We start from the raw sequence: 24783 nt of genomic DNA, 5'->3' as shown, positions 1-24783 counted from the left end.
TGTTCCTCCGTACTTTCTTCATTTTATGTGTCTAGGTTCAATGAATGTATGTAACACCTTTCTTCCTAGATCCCTTTATTTCTAATTGTATTAATTAATTGATAATTAAAGGATTTATTAAACAGACCCATTTATTTAACATATTTTGTTAAATATTAGAAGAAATCGAACTCACTTTTCTTTTCATATTATTCAATAGCACACTCTCAACTAAGGTGGGTTGGATTTAGCGAAAGAGGTCAGTCTTCTACGTCTTTCGATCTTATTTATAATAGATATTTTCGTTAAAAAAGTTAATGTATTTGGTTCAAATTCTTAATCAAATACATCAATTTTTGTTGTTTCTTATAAATAAGATTAAATAAGTATAATTTAACGAATCAAAGTTTAAATTTGATTTGAGTTTTTATATACCATTTGATTATCTTAAATAAGAATATTTTTAGTGGCAAAAATCTATGAGATTTTTTTTTTTAGCATACTCCCTTATTTTAATAGGTTTGTTTTTCAGATTGTTTTTATCAGATTGTTTGTAAAGAAAATTTGCAATTTAAGCATATTCTTCGGGGGTAAATTGGAATAGCATTTCAGAACATTTAAATTTGTGGGAATATTCTGTAAATTTACTAAAGAGCTAAAAATTCTTATAACTTTAGATTCTTGCCAGAAAACACATACATTTCTAGTATTTTGTAGATAATCACAACTTTTATAAATTGAGAAAATATCACATGTAAACTTCCCATTGTTCTAATTAAATGACACACACGTCTCCTATTTTTTGTTTTAGTTGATAAATTAGAAAGAAAAAAAAAAACATCACCTCTTCTATTTTTATATAGGTGTATATATGAAGAAATATATGTATTTAAAGCATAAGTTAAAAAGATGAGTGTAATTTTCTCTAAAAATTTAATTAAATAAAAGAGTAAATATGAAAATTCTTTTGACAAAATTCAATATTTTTATTATCATTTATAAAAAAATTAATAAATTATACTCTGCTGTCTAAGAGACATCTAAATCACACTTGACTGTCTTCTTATGTTAAAATATACATGTCCTTTTTTTGTGAGTTAATTATATAGAGTAAGTTTTCCTTTCATACTCTCATAGATGTTTGAATTATACGCTTCTTGCTTAAAAATTAAATTTGTATTACTCTTTAATTTATTTTACAAATTAACTTTAACTTTAAGCCACCATAAAAACTTAAGACAAATTATTTCTTTTTATGATAACAATTAACTTTAAGCCACCATAAAAACTTAAGACAATATTTAAAAAATCAATTTTTATTTCTTTATAACTTTAAATGACAATAATAATTAACTTCGAACATTAATTTATTATCAATGTTATGGTTCTAGAGTATAAAAGTCAATTTAAATAGCATCTTTTTTTTATCGGATTTAGTAATTTTCTCAAGATTTTATTTATTAGGTTTGAAACCATACGTTAATGAATCGTAAATAAAAAAGAGAAATTTTTTTTTTTTTTTTGAAGGAAAAAAAGAGAAAATATTATACATTAGAAGTTTGCTTATGTTGAAATGAGAAGATTGTTTGTCACACTTGAGGTGTTAGATCATTGATACATAACGGCTTGCATTGCAACCTCAAGGTGTTGCGTTTGAATGCTTTCAAGGAGGTCATAGTCTCATAGAGTAATTTTATCTTAGATATGTTTTTTTTTTTTTATAAGAGAGAAGTAAAATGTATATAGCATTGCTCTTTCTCATAAGAGGAGAGGTTATGCAATTAAAGCATCTCTTAGTTGAGATGGCAAAGTCATCATAAATTCACACACACAAAACGGAGGTATCGGGGTTCAAACCCCGGTCATGATGTCCGGTCTAACAATTTCGACATTTTTGTCAGTTGAGCTAGGACTTATGGTACGTCGAGGTTCGTTTAATTGACTCAAAATAATTTTAATATTTTAGATATGAAATTTTTTCTAATAAAGTATATTATTTTGTTTTGTATTTTTGGACCATATATGGTTATTCATTTATTATTTAAGCCCTAAAGTCTCTTGTGTGTATAATAAGGTAGAGAGAATAGAGGCAAAGAGATCCCAATGGGACAAGTGGCCACTGCTTTGTTTCTACACTCATAAACTTTAGTTGCTCTGTTGCTGCTTCTTCACCTACTTCATTCTCCTCATTCACAGCTGGTATGTTTCTCTGTTCTTGTTCATTGTTCCATGATTCATTTAATTGTTTCATTATTTTCTAAACTTACAAATTAAATGAATAATCATATATATATATATGAAAAAACAAATTAAAGGAAACTTTCTTTTCTAGGCCACTCCTTTCATGATCTCAATTCTTAAATATCTCTAGAACAACCAAAGTGACACAATTTTATTTGATGATTTAAATTGGTTTGGTTTAGGTTATTGTTCATAGAGAGTCTTTGATTGTAGAAATTAATGCTGAAATTTAACATCTTTGAAGGAAATATTACCTTGGTTTGAAGCATCAAAGTGCAGTGTCCCTTCCATATATTGATCTCAAGCCATCACAACTATATTAAGGGACCTAATTTCTGTTGATTTCAGGTACATTTATGCTACTTTTAATTTGATTCTATGAATATTCTTCTTCACATGCCAAAATCCAAAGATCAAAGTTATATCATTTATTTATTTAATAAATAAGATCAAAACATTTTTGTGTTTGTTGATTAAAAAAAAATTGTGTTTGTGTTTGTTTTCGTTTAGCTAACTAATTTAGTTTTTTAATTAATTGATTAATATGTTTGATGCGGTGAAATAAAGTTGCTAATAAACCAAGAGATAGTCTCACATGGTATTTAGTTGATAGATCTATGAAAAAACAATAACTTGTCATAATCTTGTAAAAAAAAATAAAAAATCCTAATGTTGGTAGGTTTATGGATTTTGTGTACGGAAATGTCATTGACTAATGTTTTGAAGTTATTCAACCTTGAAGTTTGATTTATTCATAAAATTAGCCAATGAAAAGTGAGGAAGACATACATGCTCTAACATTAGAGGTTGAAATTAAAATATTGAGCGAATCAAATAGGAGACCCTCAACGCTTCCTTATTTGGTAAGTTTTTTTATTTTGATAAAGACCTTTTATGGTAAGTTAAGAGAATGAAAATCAAACAATATATTTTAAGTTTGGTAAATTAGATTTTAAATGAAGTTTAGATTATTAGTCTTATAATTTCTTGTCCAACTGTTGTGACTGAGGGAATGCACTGACCGTGTATTGTGGACTGGTTCATGGTCCAAGCCATTTAATCAAGAATTTTTTTAAATATTTCTCAAACCGACCCCAAAAATACAGAGATATTGGAAGCACGTTTTCGATTATTGTATTTTGATAGATTTAAACGTATAGATGGCAGTTTGAGAAACTATCATGATTTTTACCTCAAAAGTAATTTTGCTCATTACCATCACTTTTTCATGGATAAACATCTTCTCAATTTTTCAAAAGAAACGTGGAGCTTTATTTAAAGAGATAGATATGCACAAAAGTTTTATGGGATCCATATTTAAAAATGATTTTAAAAATGGGTCCTTATATTTAACTTTTTCTTTCATAAATGAAGAGGATTTCAACTAATTTTTCCTCAATTTTTAAATTGTTGTAGTTTAATCATTTTAGTTTTGTTTCAAAACTCAGGGTTTTGACCATGCCCGTGGATTTTTCTGTAAGTTAAAAATATGATAAAATAAAGAGAGAAAATGTTTACGAACATAGATAAAACCTAGAAAAATGGAAAAAAAAAATATATGTAGAGAAAATAATAATGATCATGTTGTGAATTTGAACCCTTGTGCAAAACAAACAAGATAATATGTAGAGAAAAATAACAATGGAAAACAACAACTAAATAGTTCAAGCAACAACATTCAACTAAGAACGAACCTAGCAACATAATTGTATTTTAAATCCACATTGAAAACAACAAACAAAAATAAAGAGAGTATTAGAGCAAACACATCAAGATTGTTCAGCTAGATTGTCCCAAATTGGCCTACGTATGTAGGAGAGAAAAACTATCCATTTTATTATCAAGGAGTCCTCACCAAAGATACAAATAAGTTGCAAAAAAATCAACTTCAACAATAAACTATAGTTTTAACCCTATGTGTTCCCCCTCTCTTAACCTACAAGAAGATCTTTCAAGAAGAGAAGAGGGAAAAGTTTGAATTTTTCTCTAAATGAAATCTTTGTACCCAAGGTGTTTCGAATATGTTTTTCATCCATAATTCTCATCCAAAAGCTCTCAACCCCAACCCTTAAGTTTCCCTAAAAGTTATGTATTTTGGTGATTTTGTCTCTTATTCAAGAAGTCTTTGCAAAAGATACAAATAAGTTACAAAAGTTCAACTTCAACAATAAACTATAGTTTAAACCTTGTGTGTTCCTTCTCTTAACCTACAAGAAGATCTTTAAAGAAGACAAGAGCGAAAGTTTGAATTTTTCTCTAATAAAATCTCTCCATCTAAGGTGTTTAGAATATGTTTTTCATCCATAATTCTCGTCCAAAAGCTCTCAACAATAGACCTTAAGTTTCCCTAAAAGTTATATCTTTTGGTGATTTTGTCTCTTATTCAAGAACCCTGAAAGAAGCACTCAACATAAGAGCCATACTTTTATCTTTGTGATTTCTTTTCTTGCCTATTGTTCTTGAACCCTAGCAACACTCCCAAAAAGGTATCAACCCTTAGCCGTTATGTTTCCTAAAGATCCTTTCTTTTGGTACTTTCAAACAAAAAAATCTCTATTTATAGGCAATTTTTAAATAGACTAAACTACCCTTGATTTCAATTTAACCGTCAACCACATTGATACTTATCCTTATCTCCAACTACACTTGGTAGTCCCACAACATTCAATATAACCTCTTCAACCCTCATAATGCCTTCAACTCTCTTAAAGATCTTGCATCCAACTACCCTCGGAGTTTTTAAGCAACTCTGCAAGGTGTACCATAACCTCTTCAATCCCATGAATGTTCCCTTTTTCGTTATCTTAAAGATCCATTTGTATCTAACTAACTTTGACTTTTTAGGTAGGCCCATAAGTTGTACCATACTTTTTCAACCCTCGGAATGTCTTCCATACTCTTGAATATTTCCTTGCAATCAAGTACCTTTGGCTTTTGAGGTAGTCCCACAAGTGGCAAAATATGTCTTTCCTTGCATCCAATTACCATTTGTAGTCCCACAAGTTTCGAAGTCTGATTTTTTTTTGCTTTCAAATGCTTTCCTGCAAATATTTGGTTACGAGTCTAGTATCTTTTCAACCACAATTAAATCATAATGGACATCATCTCCATAGTCGTACCGTTTTGGCGAAAAAATATCTCCCCTATCCATACTCCTTACCAAATAGCGAGGAGCCATTTTTGGTTGTCTTCTTCTAGTTCTACTTGTGGAAGACTCAGTCTTAAGATGAGTTTTCTCCACCAGAGCTTTCAAACGCGTGCATACATTAGGCCTATTACCTTGTAACATGTAAAAATCAGTAATCTGCTTTCTTCAAGCTAACCGAGTATTTTTAATACCACTTATCTAGATTGACGATGAGTATTTTTAGCATCGTTTCTCAAGGTTGATAATGAGTATTATTACCAATGCCTTTCAAAGTTGATGGCGAGTGCTTAAGGTCTCTCCAAAACCTCTTTAGCACGGGGGGATCCCCATCACAATTGCGATCTTATTCTGCATGACCTCCCTTAACATTTTATCTATGAGGCACAATGTTATGAAATTTCTTGACTTATCTTTCATCTTAGTCTTCTATGATTGTGCTAGGTTGACCAGAATCAATGCCCCACCCTTCAAAGCATCTACACACTTATGTTGAATCAAAATTGTTGTTTCCAAAATACTTCTTGTGTCAATTTTGGTACCCATGTTGATCGCTTATATAATTTATTTTGTTTCCCCATGGTGGGTGCCATTTGTTATGAATTGAAACCCTTATGAAAAACCTGAGCAAATAACAATGACAACCAAACAATTCAAGCAACAATATTCAAACAAAAACAAATCTAAAAACCCAAATGTATAACACACACACACAATCAAAGTAATGATGAAGAGAGTAAAGGAAAAAACACACCAAAAAAACCTATCAAGAATGCAAATGAGAATGCTTGAATACTTCTTCTAATGAAATCTTTCTAGCCAAAGTATTTAGAATGTGTCTCTCACCAAAAAATCCTCAATGTTAATCACTAACTTTCCTTAAAAATTCCCTCTTTTGGTTATTTTACATCTCATGCAAAAACTCCACAAAAAGCACTCAACACTAAATCCATGCTCTTCTCTTTGTGTAACCTCTTATTGCCTCTTGTTTTTGAACCCAAGCCACGACAATAAAAGGTATCAACCCTTAGGCTTTAAGTTTCCCAAGAATCCCCATTTTTGGTACTTTTAAACAATGAGGTAAAAATATAAATTTTTATATAGACTAAACTACCCCTATTTTTAAGTCAATATTTCACCATAATTCTCCTCAAAACAACAATGATGTCAATTTAACAATCAACCCCATTGATGATTATTCTTGTATCCAACTACACTTTTTAATTTCACAAGATTCACCATTACCTCTTTAACCCTCACAATGCCTTCCGCACTCTTGGAAATCTTGTATCCAACAATCCTAGACTTTTTTAGGTACCTCCATAAAATAGTGTAGGGAGAGGGGGGGCCTATGGAGGCCATGATCCCCCCTATATTTTTAATATTTTTTTATATACTACAATTAAATATATTAGAATGTTTTATAAAATATATATTTGACTATGGTCCCCCTAATTAATCTAATTAAAATGTTCACCATATTATTAGATTAATAGACAACTAATATCATTAGTTTTATATGTTATATTATTTTAAATTGTCGCATATGCTCCTTTCCACAATATATTTTAAATGGAATGAAACACAATGATATAACTTTGGAAAATAAAAGACTATTTTAAAGCAAAAAATGAGAAACTAAAGATAGGGGATTAAAATATAATTTAGTCCTTAATGGATTTTATTCTCCTGTGACAAAAATCTCATGTCTTTCACACTCGTACAACATGGTGATTCGGAGTTCGGGCAAGAGATAACCAAAGTTTCGCTAAAAAAAATGTTCCTTGTACTCGACCCCCCTAACTCTAAATTTCTGGCTCCGCTCCTGCCTCCATATGTTGTACCTTAAACTCTTCAACCCCCAAAAAGTTGGTATGTATTCAATTTGTTTACTTTGTGTAGGGACATTTCTAAAATAACAAGGTGTTTTTTTTTCTTTTCAAAAGTTAATAATAAATGTATCTAATAATTTAAAATAAAACAAATATTAAGAGAATTTTTTTCTTTTAAATATGACATGTATTTAGGTACAAAAATAATAAATCAATCAGTTGATATTCTTTTATCTATGTGATAATACCTTACACTATCAAATTTTAAGAATGGGTGGAGTAATTGTTTTATTAAAAAAATATCTTAATATAAAAAAACATCATTTGAAAAAAAAATTATATCTAAGGACGAATCGTTTGAGAGAATTTAAGTTTGATTATGGATAAAAAAAATATTGATTAAACTTTACTTACCTCCCAACATTAAACTCTTGATTAGTAGGACCTCGACCATGTGACATCTTTATCGAAATCCATTTCAAATTCTTAATATTTGTGATTCTCAACATCCATCACTTGATAATCCAGTATAAGAAAAACATTCATTGATATTAGAAACCAGAAAGCTATGGACCAGTTCTAAGATGGACCATCTATTACTAAACTGTAACGACGACTGCCGTTGGTTTGACAAAAACAAAAAAACCAAATCAATGGAGTTTTGAGTTGCACATGTTTATTTTTCTTATACATTATAATAAAAAAGATTATGATTTTTTACTTTTGAAACTTAGACTAATCATCGTATAATTATCGAAGATTTTCAAATACTAATCCATCCTTCAGTTGGTATAGTGGACCTCCTATCAAAATGGTTCATGTAGAACTTGTCTTCTAGTGGAGGTAGTCTTTATTGATTTTGACGCATTACCTTTGATTATTGATCATTTATTTATCTCAATATAATAATCTAAAAGCTAGCATGCTCTTGACCCGTGGGAATTATAAAATATACTTTACAATTCTCAAGCCATCCTTCAAAAAAAATAAAAATAAATTCTCAAGCTTACGAATGAACTAAAAGATTTATCTTCGTGAGTTTATATCAGTTGGTTTGAACAATACATAATATATGTAAGGTATAGGGTTCAAACTCTGTCCACAAAAAAGAAAAGATTTAAAAAAAATCAACTATATATAAATATAAATATAAATAGAAACAAGGGGTGTTTTGGTTCTCTCAGCAAGAAAAAGATGGATTCATTGTAATAATTTATCAATGCCTCATTAAAGAATTTGACAAAGCCAAATTTCAGATAATTGTTTTTTTACATATATTTTTTCCTAGAAACATATGGAGATGAGCAAAAACATCTCAACGGTAGTTAACTACCGCTGACTTATAACTAAAAAACGAACACAAATTAACCGCCGCTGGGTTTTTGATCATTTCCATGTGTTTCTAGAAAACAATGAAGGTCAAAAAAACAAGCTTTCAAATCTCATACACTAATGTCTTTAAATAATTTCAACTAGGAATGTGCATCTTGGCTTGTGCAGTGGAGATAGCACCATGACGGGCCTTGGGCCCAACCTATGAAGCCTTTCATGCAAGTCAATAATCAAACCTTGTGTAGTGTTTTTCCTTACAAAAATGTTTCAATTATTAAATGGTGTTCATCAATATGGAGCAGCTGCATGCAAAGAAACTATCAACCTCTTCTTAATTTCTCTAAGCAGAAGGACTATAGAATATTATATGTTACTGCTCTTTGCATCTTGGTGTTGCTTCTTCAAGGTAAATATATATTGGTTGGTAAATGCACATCAACTACACGTATATTATGAGCTTCTTCTAGTCCTGTTTATTTTTCATGATACTTGTTTATTATAGATTCCATTTTCTCTCTCACAATTGTTTAGGGTTTATGGTTTAGCAATATAAAATGAACACAAAATTTAAAAAAAAAAAACTGAAAATGTTACATTTCTCTACTTACACAGGTTGTGATGGATAACTGTGGGAGCATATATCAAATTTCATTGATGGCTTTTAATAAAGCTCATCAATGAAAATGGTCGGAATCAATTAAACCAAGATACCCTCTTGTACAGTCCAAGGATATAAACCTACCAAATGTGTATTTGGTGAGGTCCTATTTTCTTGAGCTGTTGCTGAAGAGAGTTCCCCTTGACAACTTCAAATTTGACTTTGTTTTCTTTTTTTATTTGCTGAATTAATCAAAATTGTTGATCAGTCTACTTGGTCACGGCTCTAGTTTATTTTTGTACTTCATCATTGTAATAGTACTTATTATGAGTTTTAGCTTCCAGAACGATCTTTGGAACAGAATGTAATAAATTTAATATTGATGTTTAATTATTGCTGTGATAGATTATATATCTTGGTGTTGTGATAAAGTTTGCCGAACTTTGAATTTCTTACTTGATCACTTAAAACATGATGTTTTTTCTTGACAAAATTACACATGCAGTCCTTTAAATTTTACCTTTATTTTTGATTGGTCCTTTAAGTGTAATTTTTTTTCAAATTGATCTTTTATGATACATTTGTTTGCGTTGTTAGTCTTTAAATTATGCTCTTGTTGCACTGTAGTCTTTTATATTATATTTTGTGACTCTGAATCATAAATTTTGTTGTACAATTAGAGACGATCAACATCAAGTGTCCATTCATCACACACAATGATAACTTATTGTTTTAGGTTCGTAAATTTTAACCATTCTTACAAAACAAAGGCATTTTTGGGAAGAATGAGATACATTGGTTTTAAAGTTTTTGGATTTGAGAATTTAAATTTAAATAAGAAGAAGCGAGAGGAGAAATGATATGAGCATATCGTACATGTTTATGTAAGTTTTATCGATATTAAAAAGGATAGTGGTGAAAGTACTATAATGTAACAGAAATGATCAATTTAGATAAATGAAAATTTAAAGGATCCATCCGAAAAAAAAAGTCTGACTTAAATGATTGCGAGTGTAACTTTACCTATTTTTTGGATTATTTTTTGGAATATTTATTGTTTGAGGGGATGAATATCTTCTTGGGTCATGCTAACCAGTCTCCAGAAGCATTGACTAAGGATGCCAAAAAAGAAAATTATTACCATAAAAAAAAAACATTTTTGACTTCTTTAATATTAATTACACGGTTTTCAATGCAATTACTATTAGAGTTTTTCTATTTATACCCCATGTTTTTCTGGTTACACCCAAATTTTCTTAAATTTGTTTTATAATACCAAAATTGCCCTTTTATATAAATTTTCTTAAAACCTTAATTTTATTCATTGTCAGTGAGTTTCACCCTCTTTTACCCCACAAAGCGATCGATCAAACAATTTGATGTTCAATATCAATCTCCATGAAAATTAAAGAGTGAATCAAAATATTTTTCATCCATACTCAATTGGATATAAGTAAGTGAATTTCTTCTTCTATTTGCTAGTTTCAATTTTTTTCCTTCAACTGCAATGATGCACTGTACGATTACGGTTTTAATTTACATTGGCAAGGTTAACTTAAACTGAGTTTACATGAACCTACTTAAATTGAGTTAACATGAACCTACTTAAACTGAGTTTACATGAACCTACTTAAACTGAGTTTGCATGAACCTACTTAAACTGAGTTTACAAAATCGAAGAACTGTGAATCGCAGAACAAGGAAAACACAAAATCAGAACTGAGAACCCACAACAAGAAAAACACAATCGATTGAAGAACAACACTTGCTAACCTGATTTGCTTCGAATTTTCTTTGAAATCATGAATGGACGTGAGAAAGTATGGTTTTGAAAATCTTTGCAGAACACAATCGATCGATTGGAGAATTATGGTTTTGGAAGAAGGGTTTTGGGGTGTAACCAAAAAAGAAGGAATAGGCTTTTTGAAAATCAAATTTTATGAAAAGATAATCTTATCATTTTGGTATGCAACCATGATTAACTAGAGTGCAAGTAGAAAAACTCTTACTATTATATAACTTTCTTTTTTAACATTTCTCTATCTTCTTATTGGGTTTTGTTTTCTGTGGGTTGGTATTTCATTTATTAGTTTCCTTTTTTCAGATCTTACAACATTTAAAGTTGCAGCAAGTTTAGATCTTGATAAAACTATTCTTTATTGCAAAAAAAAAAAAAAAAAAAAAAACAAAACTATTCTTACATTGCAATTGGTTGCCACTTCCTTGTTTTCACCTTAACCCATAGTCTGTTGTAAAATAATGTCCACTAAAAACTAATATTGAGGTCTACTAATCAAATTACACCCCTACAATTTTCTTGTTGCAGCTGTGTTGCCCAATGTTGTGCATGCACTTGATATACTTAATTGTTTTAGAGATTATACTATACTCCCTCCGTACCTTTTTAATTGTCACATTTTGACATTTTACACAAACCAAGACAATTAACAATTGATACTACTTTTGATGCAATAAGTTATACTTTTACTATAATGACTTATTCATTTAATATCTCATTTCATATATTTCTCTTTCTGCAATAAATAACTAAGGACAATATTGATAAAACAACATTTAATATTGTATTGAACTTTGAAAGTGACAGTTAAATAGGAACAAAAAATTTCTCCAAAAGTGACACTTAAAAAGGAACGGAGGAGTAACTAATAAGTGATTTGTTTTTAGTTAAAACGAATCTTGTTTATAGGATCTTCATACATAAAAAGAAAAAAAAAAATAGATTATCATCAATTATAATTCCACTTCATGTTTAATCACTAGCTTATAGTAGCATTTTGAGAAAATAAGCCAAATTTAACTTTGACCTCACAATAATTAGAGATATAATCTCATGGTAGCTACTTTACACAATTGTGCTACATACCAATTTCTCAATGAGGACCAAATAAATAATAACAAAATTTAAATTCAATGATAAAAGTTAAGTCCAGATTAAATTAATGATTGGATGTTTCTACCAAATCTAAGCTTTAACTTTGTTGTTATTTCTTCATAATTATTTATTTAGTCCTCCTTCCTCGTCATGCATGCTTCCTTCATGACAAAGAAAATGACCTCACACAGTTGTACCATTCTTGGTATGTGACATTTTAGTGCATTCAACTTTTATGGAAAAAATTAATATATTATTATCTTTGTATTATTCAATTCTATAATATAATTTTTCCCTCAAAAAAAAAATTCTGTAATATAATGTGGTTCTGTGTCATGTCACACACATTCCAAAGAATAAGATACTGAAATACATACAGCTCATACACAGAATGACAGAAGACTGGTCCATTACTCATGTTGAATGAAGCATCCTCTCCTTTTCTCTCTCATTATTACACCGACAGAGCATAACAAAACATTACCTTATATCTCATAGCTTGATAAACCTCTAGAGCCAAAGGAAAAAAAAAAGTGGAGTTTGAAGAAATGAAGTACTCAATGAGACTAGGGTTTCTCTCATTTTTGTTAGTAGTGTTGCTTGTTGTGACAAGTTCAAATGGAGAAGACCCTTATAGGTTCTATACTTGGAATGTTACCTATGGAGATATTTATCCTCTTGGAGTTAAACAACAGGTTATATTTGTGTTCTAAATTATTTTTCTTTGTGATTCTTATTTTTTAAAAATGTGAAATATATAGTGAATATATATATATATTTGGTTTATGAAATGGCAGGGGATATTGATAAATGGACAGTTTCCAGGACCACAGATTGAATCTGTCACTAATGATAACTTGATTGTTAGTGTTTTCAATAGCTTGGATCAACCTTTCCTTATTTCTTGGTTAGTTTACTCTCTCTTCTAACTTTCTTGTTTAAAGTATCATCTTGCCGTCCATTTGGGTCCCACAGTGCTCGAGGGATTAGTCTCCGCAGTTGTGCACGGAGGATACCCGGTTTACACCAAAAAAGACTAATGTTAAGAGTATGTGATGATTCTTAATAGGAATGGAGTGCAGCAGAGGAGGAATTCATGGCAAGATGGAGTATATGGAACAAACTGTCCAATTCCACCAGGGCAGAACTTTACTTATGTTCTTCAAGTAAAAGATCAGATTGGTAGCTACTTTTACTTTCCCTCCCTTGCATTACACAAGGCCGCAGGTGGTTATGGTGGCATCAAAATTAACAGCCGCCCTATGATTCCTGTACCGTTTCCTCCTCCATCGAATGATTTCACCATATTGGCAGGAGATTGGTACAACAGAAATCACACTGTAAGTAGCTTTACTCTTCTAGAAGTAGACATATTTCGTGTAGTAAATGTGTCACGCAGTTAATGATCTCGACCGTCTTATTTAAATCTTTAGTTAAGATCGTTTAAAATTAATTTATTGAATGTGTGAGCTAAGTCGTCTGATCTCAATTCAATGTCTTCTGCTATCATTTTGTGCCATTTGAGAAGTAGTGTTCAATATTTGAGAAATCTCACATAAACTATAAGTATATTTATATTTATGTATTTCTTCTTTCAGGATTTGAAGGCCATTCTAGACAATGGAAGTGACCTTCCTTTACCAGACGGGCTTATCATCAATGGTCGCGGTTCTAATGCTTACACATTCACGGTTGATCAAGGTACATTTAAACAACTTCAAGCATTTTATTTTTTTCTAGATTGATTCTATGATATGGATATTTGTTAGAACACCAAATCCGATTCTAAAGAAAACTGATAAATTAACCGCACACAAAAACTCCAGCGATGAATTAGGAGTTTTGTGAATTTGAGTCATACTCAACAATAGTAATTACAGTTTTCTTGCTTATTTGGCAGGCAATACATACAGATTCCGGATATCAAATGTTGGACTCACAACTTCCATCAATTTCAGAATTCAAGGTCATAAGATGAAACTAGTTGAAGTGGAAGGAATCCACACACTACAAAACACTTATGATTCCCTTGATATTCATTTGGGGCAGAGTTACTCTGTATTGGTTACTGCTGATCAACCACCACAAGACTATTATATCGTTGCTTCAACACGATTTACCTCTCAAATATTAACAGCTACCTCCATACTTCACTACAGTAACTCGGCAAAAACTGTTTCTGGTCCTCCCCCAGGTGGCCTCACATCTCAAATCGATTGGTCTCTTGAACAAGCTCGCTCCCTCAGGTATTGTTCTCATTCATTCTTAGTCCATTTACTGTTACAAACTTGTTTACGTGATCCTTGAGTGATGTACTATAAAAAAAATTCATTACTCAGGAGGAATCTTACGGCTAGTGGACCAAGACCTAATCCGCAAGGATCTTACCATTATGGTTTGATAAACACGACGCGTACAATAAGACTTGAAAACTCTGCACCAGTTATCAATGGCAAGCAAAGATATGCTGTTAATAGTGTTTCGTTCATCCCTGCCGATACACCACTTAAACTGGCGGATTACTTCAAGATCTCGGGAGTTTTCAGCCTTGGAAGTATTCCGGACAATCCCACAGGTGGTGGTGGTTACCTCCAAACTTCTGTTATGGCCGCTGATTTTCGAGGCTATGTCGAGATTGTATTTGAAAATCCTGAAGACAGTGTGCAATCTTGGCACATTGATGGCCATCACTTCTTTGTTGTAGGGTAAGTTTCACCAAACAAAATTCAATCTTTTTCCTCGCATGCAAGCAAACTATATCTTTTATATTCATAATTGAGTAAAAAACCGATTTAGTTCTTGAAATTTTGTAGAAACTATCAAATCAGTCCTTGAAATTAGTATTATTTTGAAATAGACCCGGAATTTGAAAAATCTTCAATCATATTAGTCCTTCAATAATATTCTAACATTTTTATGACATCTATATTTTCATTTTTCAGAATGGATGGAGGCCAATGGTCAGCTGCAAGCAGGTCAAATTACAATTTAGGAGACACAATTTCTCGTTGCACAGTTCAGGTACCAAGCTTGATAATTTTTTCGTAAAGAATTTTAAGTTTGTTATGTTATGATTAAATTGTGACTGAAAAATTTGCATGCTCTTTGTGTTTTGATTACTACTACATAGGTGTACCCCAAATCATGGAGTGCAGTGTACATGCCTTTGGACAATGTGGGAATGTGGAATGTTAGGTCCGAGAATTGGGCTCGTCAGTACTTAGGACAACAATTTTATCTTCGTGTGTATTCTCCAGCTAATTCATGGAGAGATGAGTACCCAATACCAAGTAATGCTTTGCGGTGTGGTCGAGCCGTAGGTCACTGAATTCGGTCGTTATAAGCTTCATTCATTCTCTGTGAAGCGCTAACACATACACGGACATGATACCAAAATATCGGGGCTCACAATATTGAAAACTAGACATGCATTCAATATGAAGTATCGGTGCTGAATAGTTTGTTTCTCTTTCAAGGCTTAACTCGAGCCAATTTTCCTTTGTACTAGTCAAGATTACTATAGATGATAAATTATAGGCCATAGATTGCTCTATTTGTTGTATTCTTAAATCAAAATTTAATTCACTGTTTAATTTTCCACATGACATTCATATGCTAACTATATGTATTGTTATACGTCAGTTTGAATTTGTTGTTAGGCAATGAGACAATGATGTCTTGGATAGGCATTCAACAACTTTGAAAGTTCGTACAATACCTTTTATATATATATATATTTTGGAAAGATAGCTCATTTCATTTCATCAAAAATAATAGAGTGAATTCAAAATGGAGGATGAAAGAAAGTACTGCGACTAGCATGTAATCTAGATGCTCTAGTAAGGTTGTGAGCGACTCTATTAGCTTGTCTTCTAATATAAGCCGGATCATAACTAGCATTAGATATGAGTAAAGTCCTACAATTAGATAGTAAATTTCCTTGTTCATACACATAAGAGCTATTATTAAGGAGTGTAGTTACAACTATATAACAATCAGGTTCGAAAACTACCCGATTGAGGCATAGTTCAAGAGCAATTTGGAGGGCTTCTTGTAGAGCGGTAACTTCATACTCAGCTGCACTTATAACAAATGGAAATACCATGGAGTGTGCTTGCATAAGATGTCCAAGGCTGTCTCGAAAACATATACTACAATTAGATAGTAAATTTCCTTGTTCATTCACATAAGAGCTATTATTAAGGAGTATAGTTACCATGGAGTGTGCTTGCATAAGATGTCCAAGGCTGTAACGAAAAGAGATACTAACACCAAATTTTTCATCAACTTTGAAAAGAGCACAATCGACTTTACACTTGATCCAATATGCATGTGGTTTAGACCAAGCTAGAGTAGCAGATTGCACATTATCATTGGGACGGTGGCACCACATGTAACCCCGAACCGTATCTAATGATAGGATGCATGTGCATTGACAAGTTTTTGCTCCCATAAACATGCATTGCGCTCGCACCAAATACTCCATAAAATACCTACAAATCTAGCACGGTTTTCCGCTACAAACACTCCAAGAATATCAAAGATAATGGATGAAAAACTACTACTTAACGTCATGTATGACTCTATCTTGCCCCAAAGATTTGATTCTTTCCAACGATTAGTAACAAAATTGCAGTGAATAAACATGTGCAACACCTTTTTATAGAATCTTGAATTTGTGGAAAATTTAATGATGGCTCATATTTTTATTTGTTGCGTGCGTTTGATGTGGTAAAAAAATATGGAATAAGACATGACAACTTTAGTTGTATTATGCTTGATTGTAAAATTGTTCCAAGAGACTGGAAAAACTTGGGGAAAAAGACAAGACAAAAACTGAAATTCTTGTCCCTCACTAAGCCACAACACATCTTTTCATCCTAAATACATGATGTTTAAAATACCAAAATAGCATTTTGTCCATCAAACATCGGATAAGACACAAAATTGTTCAATACCATACAAATTTGTCTTGTGCTGTTATATCTGGTACTTATCTGTTAGCAGATCAAACACACTTTGTTATGTATGTATCCATCTAAGAGTTTTACATATTTTTTTTTTGAAATAGCAAATATTATTCACGACGGAAAATGCAAGAAGCATTAAACCGCGGATTGGCAACCAAGGATACACAAAACCCCGCATATAGACGGAAAACCAAAAACCAAACAACACACCAAAGTAGTGAAGTAAAACTATACGTGCTCAACTGACGCACGCATAGCTGTGCTTCAACACCAGTGCAGAACAAGAAACACAACAACAGAAGGGAACAGGACCCCGGCCAAACGAGCCCTAGTAGAAAACGGTCCAACCCAAAAACAGGTAGCAAAAACAGCACTGCAGCGCCTAAACAATCATCAGTAGATGACTACCACACCTTCTGTTCGGACCAAACCAGAAAGACACAACAAGCGCACCACCAAAACCGCTACAGAGACCTGCCACTGCCATAAATCCACCTCCAACCAACACATTTAATCGAGGCCCTAACCCTTCCAAGACAAAAAAGTCTCCCCTCTTTTTACATTGTGTACAACTTTTGCAGCAAGTCTTTTGTTTAATACTTCTCCTTTTCTCTACCACATACATCCAAACCCTCAAAACCTGAAACAAATTAAAGTAACTCAAAGATGAAAAGATAAAGTTGATGACACTTGAACACTATAAAGTCTACAAACCCTAACTGACCTTTAAAAAAAGGATTATAGTGTGTTTGGATGAGAGGCTTAGGAGAGGAAGGGAGGAAAGAGCTTACCTTTTTTTTTAAAAAAAATAAAAATAAAAATTAGGAACAATAGAAAATGTTTTTATAATATATATTAAGTTTGCAAAATAAAGGTAAAAAATAAAAATAAAAACAATGCATTGCCTTTTGTAACATCCCATACAACTTTCGGAATTGGAGACTGACTCCATAAACCAACATGAGCGTGTGGTTATGTGTGTGGTTCATAGTGCATTAACTGGACCTCCGCAAGGTTCAACTTTTTCTACATCTTTGTGCATTTTGCAGAAGCCAACCTCTCTGATTTTTTATCTTCATGCGCGAGGCGTAGCTTTTCCCACGCCTTGGCGCAATTGGCAGTAGCTTGCTTCATCATTTTCTTCATTCTTTCTCCAAGTTCTCATTACCATAAATAGTCACCATGCCCCCAAGTAATCCTTGATACATCTTGTAAAAAATATAGCATGACAACAAAGTTGTTTGGTTAGGATGATTTTGATATGATTCAAAGGTCTTCCAAGATCATTTGATGATGCCTCAACTTATTGCAAAACTCAACTAAAATTCTCCTAAATCAGACTTAAATCAATGTAAAATGACTCTAAAAAGATACTAAAACATTGTTATGAGTATGACTCATCATAGATGATAAACATTGAAGATCATAAAAGAAAGTGAAAATTGTGAAACAAAACAACCAAGAAAGTGAAAATGGAAAAAACAAACAAAAGAGCAAGAAAGATATCACCATGTTGAGCCCCGAGATTTGTTACAAGAACTCTTGTTTAAAATGATTAGGTCAAAATCGTAACTCATACATGTTTAATCACCCGAACCATTGTTTAAACGAGTAATTGAACAAGTATGGATTATGATTTTCTTCTAAACATTTAAAAGGAGTTCTTCTATAAAATCTGAGCGTTCTTCATTTTGATTTCTTTATGCTCATTTTATTCGTTTTTCCATTGTTGTTTTCTTTCTTGTTCATTCTGTTTCTCCGATGCTATTATCTTTCATGGTTTTCCACCCCACCATGGGACAAAAGGAACCCTCAATTGTTGCCTTTAACTATCCTAAAACAATATTTACCTTTAGGGTCTTGTTAAATCTACAACGAGAGTTAAAATAGTTTGATGATACATTTTGGGTTTGTTTATAACAGTCATGGTGGACGTAAATTGCATCATTTCACTACTACATTGAATTTTAGAAAGAAAATAAGTCAAACCACGGATAAAGACACCACATGCACAAAGTTATCAGAATCAATAAGAAACTCTAATGTCGGAGACATAACCATGTTCTATTTGTTTACCCTTGAGTTATAATTTATCTACTTATTTTATTTGTTCACCCTTGAGTTTTTAACTCAAAGATGTTTATTTTCTACTTACTAATAAATGTGAATTAAAAAATATTTTTTAAACAAAAATATAATGCGTTGAATTATAGAAGAAAATGTAAAAGATCTATTATTGTATTTGACAAAAGTAATCCCTTATTTCTCCATATCTTTTGGTGTGATGGAGAATTCAAATAATTGTTGATTTAAGAAAATGATTTTGTTGCGTTGAAATTTGATAAATTAATTTTTTTTTGTTTGGAATTTGGGATGACCAGAAATAGGATTCAAAATAGAAATCAAACTTTGAGATTTTTTTATAACGAAATCAAAAGAAGATTTGGCTCTAGACCAAAAAAAAAAAAAAAAGAAGAAGATTTGGCATAGCCGTCGTTTTTGAGATATGTCATGATCAAACTAAAAGTGTATTTGACGTAGTCACCGTCTTTTAAATTTGTCCGAATAAAAAATGGATTTGCCGCATTCACCACATGTATTAACTAAATTTAGTTTTACGTTAAAATATTTTGATGACAAAACAAAGTTTTTTTTGAGAGGAAAACAGAGAGGTTATGAAGTAGTAATTACTGTTGTTATAAATTTAAACTTTTGGTTTTAAATTTATTTTGTTGATGACCAAACTAAAATAGATTTAGAATAATCATCAATCTTAAATTTTGAGAATTGAAAATATTTGCATTGTAACCAAACTAATTAAGTGAATTTGAAGTGGCTAGCACACAAAAACCAATTACTTTTCTTTCTTCTCTTCTCTGTTTAACAAAATTTTGTATTTCAAGGTTTTACTTTTCAATAAAGAACAGAAAAGCACTATTAAACACAAGAGAAATGATATTTGTACATTCAATTTGTAACAACTTTCTCTTTCATATTCATATTATATTTTTATTCTCTGTCTTCCTTTTTCTCTTTCTATTAATTTTGACCAATAAAAAGAGAGAAAAAAGAAGTTGTCACATATATAGTTGTTCAAATATCACTACTCTAAACACAAATTTGTCTAACCATGTGATCAGTCGACGTTAAAGGTCCATTTTGTTATAAAAAAAAAGGTACATTTTGTTGTCCAAACCAAACATAGCCTAGACTTAAATTATTCACAAATCATTATTTAAATAACAAAATTACACACAACTTGTCACTTAACTTAATTTTTTATAACACTTTCGTCTTTTTTTTTTGTTTCAATTTAGTCTTTTATGTTATAAAATATCAACATAGTTATTTATTTATTTTTTTATGAAAAGAATTATCAAACACTCTAAAAAAATTCATCAAACACATAAAACCTAAATCTTCATCATACAAACCTAAAAAATCAGATTTCATTGAAAAAAATCTAATAACAAATGATAAGATATTCTTGTCAAAAAAAATGATAAGATATTGTCATTTTATAACATAAATGACTAAATCGGGACAAAAAGAATATATAAGACGAAAACGTTACCTGAAATTAAGTTAAATGACAAATTATGTAATTTTGCCTAATTAAATCAAGCACTAAAACGATAATAAAAAATAATTAATAATAAATAAAAGTTTTAGTAGTAGAAAAAATCAAGCAAAAACAATAATAACATAAAAATGTTACTATTCTTGCAAAAAAAAAAGTTATTATTGTTTATCTTTTCATTCGACTGTATTAATTATTTATTACTTATCAAGCAAAAACGCATTTGCTCAAAGAAAAAATCAAACATAAACGCAGCAGTTTTCGTAAAAAAAAAAAAACATAAACGCAGCAGCAAAAGGAAAGAGGTCAAAACGAGACCTCATATGCGATCCACGACGGAGATAAGAAGCGGCACCGGCGCAACATCGTAAGGAAGCCAATTCCGGGCAGGTTCGTTGATGACGGTGGTGTCTTATGGTTGGTGTGGTGTGAGTGTATGTGTTGCTATTGATTATGAAGTTGTGTGGATTGGTACAATTGGTGGTGGTTACAGTAGGTTGTAGGGAGAGGAAGAAGAACTTTGTTATATTTTTCTCATTAAGTTTTGTTTGGGAGTTTGAAAGGAAGGGGAGAGGAGAGTTTTGCAAATCAAGAATCGCAAGTGCAAGAGATTGGAAGAAAAAATAAACCCTCAAAGCCCTTTTTCTCTCTCAATGTCTTATATTTCTTCTCCTTGCTCCACTGATGATGCAAAACCTTCCACTCTCCTCCAAACTCCCAAACTAGTGTTTTTCTCCATGTTTTTCCTTTCGTTATCCTCACTTCACTCTTTCAGGCTCTATGTTTTTCGGTTCTTTCTCTACTTTTTCCAGTCTCTTTTTTACCTCAATTTATACACTCCAATTCCTCTGATGATAACCACTATATAGGATAAAATTCGGTTATGGATTTTTGTTTGTTTGTTGCAACAATCAAAAGTGAGTGCAGATATAGAAGAGGGAGGAAAAAAATTAACTTTTGATAACTTGCTGATGAAGAAAAGACTAAAGTCTTATTAGGAAAAGAAAAGGAAAAAACAGTGTTATAAAGAAGGGAACTTCTACGGTACATCCGCAAATTAAGGTGTATCGGTACTCTCGCTTACAATTTTTATAAATTAACTATCATTTTTTATGAAAGAAAATAGGTGTTTGTTGACATATATATTTTAGAAAATATCATTTTATAAGAAAATACATCATTTTATTTTTTAGAAAAATCATACTAAATTTTTCTACATTTTATTGTAAAAAATAATCAAAATTCTCTATTATGAGTAATAGGAATTCAGAAAAATCAAATTTTATTGTGTTGGCGTTTTTGGTATAAATAAGATTTAGTTATTATAATTATAGGTGATAGAAAATATTTTTTTCCTACAAAAAATAACTCATTTAACTATTAATTTAAAAATTCGGTGTACCAATACACTTAAATTGTTGGATGTACCATATAATTTCCCTATAAAGAATGGGAAGAAAAAAACAGTGACCGTATAAAAGGAAAATTGGTATTAAACTCATTATAGATAGGGTAAGTACCATGGTGCAGAAACCACATGTCTATCCCAATCCTTTAACATGGAAGACGTGTCTCTTTAGGTTTTTTTATTTTTTTATTTTAATTATTTTTGTATATTTATTTTGTTCGCTCTTTTGAGTTTGTCATTTTAGTTTCTAAGTTGTATTTTTTTGTGTGTGGTTAGATTGATTAATGAAATAAATGTATGTTTCGAGATTTTATGAAGAAAAAAAAAAATAAGTATCATGACAAAGATAATATAAATTTAGTTATTTTCACTATTTTTTTGAATTACTTTTATTTGTCCAAACAAAATTGAGGTACTAAGTTGCCCTTATTTAATTTTATTTTCTTAAAAATATGAATACCAATCGTTTTCATATTATCGTTGTGATAAAATGAATCAAATGCAGACTGTCTGTCAATGTTTCACAAAAGTTGCACAAGTATACCTTATCATAATAAATGACTGCATTGTTAGAATGATAGGTTCTTCAATTTTGATAAAAATGATCATCTTCAGATTGGTTATTGGTGGATAGATCAACAAGAATGGAACTGCTCGTCTTCAAAAAGGTCACAATGAGTAGATCGATAAAAATTAAATTGATTGATCTTCTCCATGATTGTCTTCCCGTGCATAGATCATAAAAAATTAAATTGATTTATCGTCTCTAGATTGCCTACCCGTTCGTAGATCAACATTGACAAAACATTATAACAAGTGGAAGGGGGTTGGAAAACACCCCTCTTTGATGCTCTCGTCGCCCCGTCTTTGCCTATGAACCGCCCGATTACTAAATAAATATTGGGTCTTGTTAACGAGTGTCTTCGGGTCACTTTTTAAGCATTCCTTATGAAGAAATTATTCTTTAAAAAAGTAAAAACTTCAATTTTCAATGTAATAAATGCACAAATTTTCATAAAAGCTTACCATTTTGGGTGCTTAATTAAAGAGTGCCTCGGGAGCACTCGTTAACATTTCTCATAAATATTTATGGGTGAAAAATGGCCTTAAATAGGCAAAAATTTGCACACAACATGCACGTGGTAATTTTTTTACGCTCATCATACGTGGGGCACATGCCCTCACAAGCGCGGCGCACATGAGGCAGAAAGTAAAACAACTCTCTGGGTGCAACAATGCACAAGGGTTGTGCACGGGACACATGGCCCAAACATCGTTTTTTCGATTTTTCTTTATTCTTCAAGTGTTTTTCCCCCTTGATATGTTCTTCGGACTTGGGACAAAAAAATTTCAAGTTAGTTTGTCTTCAAACCTTCATTGCACTTTATTATCTAGCTTCCATAACTTCCATGAGGTGTCTTGCTTTGTCGAATTACATGATTTAAACCATAAAAGACTCAATATGCCAATGAAGTTGTCTAGGTAGGAAAGAAATAAAATTACAATAACTTAAACCAAAACATTTCCCAAACCATGAGAAACTCACTCTAAAAACTTTATATCATCTTCAAATGCATAGAAAATCACTCTAAAACATAGCTAAAAAATCATAAGATGAGACGTCATCACTATCTCTTTTGAAATCTCCATTTTCTTGAAAATATTCCTATTGGTGGACATTTGTTGAGCTATTGTGATCTACCAACTCTTAGCAGCCTTCACGGCCGGTCCTTTAAATTTGGATGTCTTTGGCAAATCAAAAGAGTGGTGCCCCTATAAAAAAAATTCACAAAACATGATAAGAATAAGAGAAATGAACGGAAAGACTATCAAACATTTTATTTTATATTGTGCAAGAAGAACACAAGTATGAATCTTTGAAATGTGAACCGATTAGCTCTAAGTTAGAGTCCATGATCCGGAGTCTAGGCTTCACTCAACAAGTTTAACTAACTAAAGACAACATGTTTATCAAAACAACACACAAGGATCATAATTCAATCTTTGAAAAGTGAAAATCATAAAATTAGCATCTCATAAATAAATAATAAACATTTTATTCCTGAAAAGTGAAAATTCGTATGACTATTATTGAATAATAAATAAATTGTTTGCCAATTGCAATTGGCACCTAGTCATATTTAATGAAGTTGTGATCAATGATATGCGGCACTTATGCTTTTAGCAATTGTTTGTTCATGTTAACAGTTGCATAATTGTGATGGAGAAATATTTTTTGTTTACAAATTGAGATGGAGAGATTAAACATAGAGAATGAGAATTAGAATATTGTGATTTTTGAGTGTTAATATGCAAAAGGCAAAAAATCTAACTCTTCATTATTCATAACACTCCACATCATTATTTTAATTTTAGTGCCCCAATTAGACTATTTACTTGCTTTTCACTCACGACTCATCAATTTTTTGTTGGGAAATTCTATGGTGAAGTTATTCAATTGACTTTTTTGATGAAGTTATCCTACATCCAATAATAATGCGCCATGTGTCATGTGTGTTTATTGTTGCATAGTATGTGTTGTGCATCTGCTCAATATATTCTACCGAAGACTAGTTTTATTAGATTTTTTGAACCATCGGATTAAGTACCTCACTAGTCTTATTGTGTTGTCTTTCACACTATATTTAATTTCTTTCTCTTTTTTCACTTTTTCTTCTTTCTATTTCAACAACCCATTTATTCCAATTTATTTATTTATTGTTTTGCATTATAATTTTTTACTATTCTATGATAAACTGTTCATAAAACCCGTCCACCATATCCACCACCATGATGATGGCCGCC

The 24783-nt window shown here is 31.3% G+C and overlaps 1 protein-coding gene and 1 long non-coding RNA gene across 2 annotated transcripts; both read left to right on the top strand.

Moving 5' to 3' along the window:
- Positions 1-2021: 2021 nt before the first annotated feature.
- On the top strand, positions 2022-9538 carry LOC11412755 (uncharacterized). The gene is made up of 4 exons (XR_003009059.2): positions 2022-2178; positions 2465-2568; positions 8674-8935; positions 9142-9538. It is a non-coding gene; the product is annotated as an uncharacterized lncRNA (long non-coding RNA).
- Positions 9539-12373: 2835 nt separating this feature from the next.
- LOC11422641 (L-ascorbate oxidase homolog) lies at positions 12374-15717 on the top strand. Its single transcript, XM_003596910.4, has 8 exons — positions 12374-12715; positions 12818-12927; positions 13090-13360; positions 13619-13721; positions 13921-14266; positions 14360-14725; positions 14963-15041; positions 15151-15717. The coding sequence occupies exons 1-8, from the start codon at positions 12569-12571 to the stop codon at positions 15346-15348; spliced, it is 1620 nt and encodes a 539-aa protein (XP_003596958.1). The 5' UTR covers positions 12374-12568; the 3' UTR covers positions 15349-15717.
- Positions 15718-24783: the final 9066 nt, after the last annotated feature.

Source organism: Medicago truncatula, chromosome 2 (genome assembly GCF_003473485.1).
Source record: "Medicago truncatula cultivar Jemalong A17 chromosome 2, MtrunA17r5.0-ANR, whole genome shotgun sequence".
In the NCBI taxonomy this organism is placed as follows: domain Eukaryota; kingdom Viridiplantae; phylum Streptophyta; class Magnoliopsida; order Fabales; family Fabaceae; genus Medicago; species Medicago truncatula.
This window is presented reverse-complemented; position numbering and strand designations above follow the sequence as displayed.

What these genes read in the sequence shown, in the direction of transcription:
- LOC11422641 (XM_003596910.4), top strand. Translation starts at nt 12,569, where the DNA reads ATGAAGTACTCAATGAGACTAGGGTTTCTCTCATTTTTGTTAGTAGTG. An exon ending in CAACCTTTCCTTATTTCTTG is followed by an intron (nt 12,928 to 13,089) that starts GTTAGTTTACTC and finishes GATTCTTAATAG; the next exon opens with GAATGGAGTGCAGCAGAGGA. An exon ending in CACATTCACGGTTGATCAAG is followed by an intron (nt 13,722 to 13,920) that starts GTACATTTAAAC and finishes CTTATTTGGCAG; the next exon opens with GCAATACATACAGATTCCGG.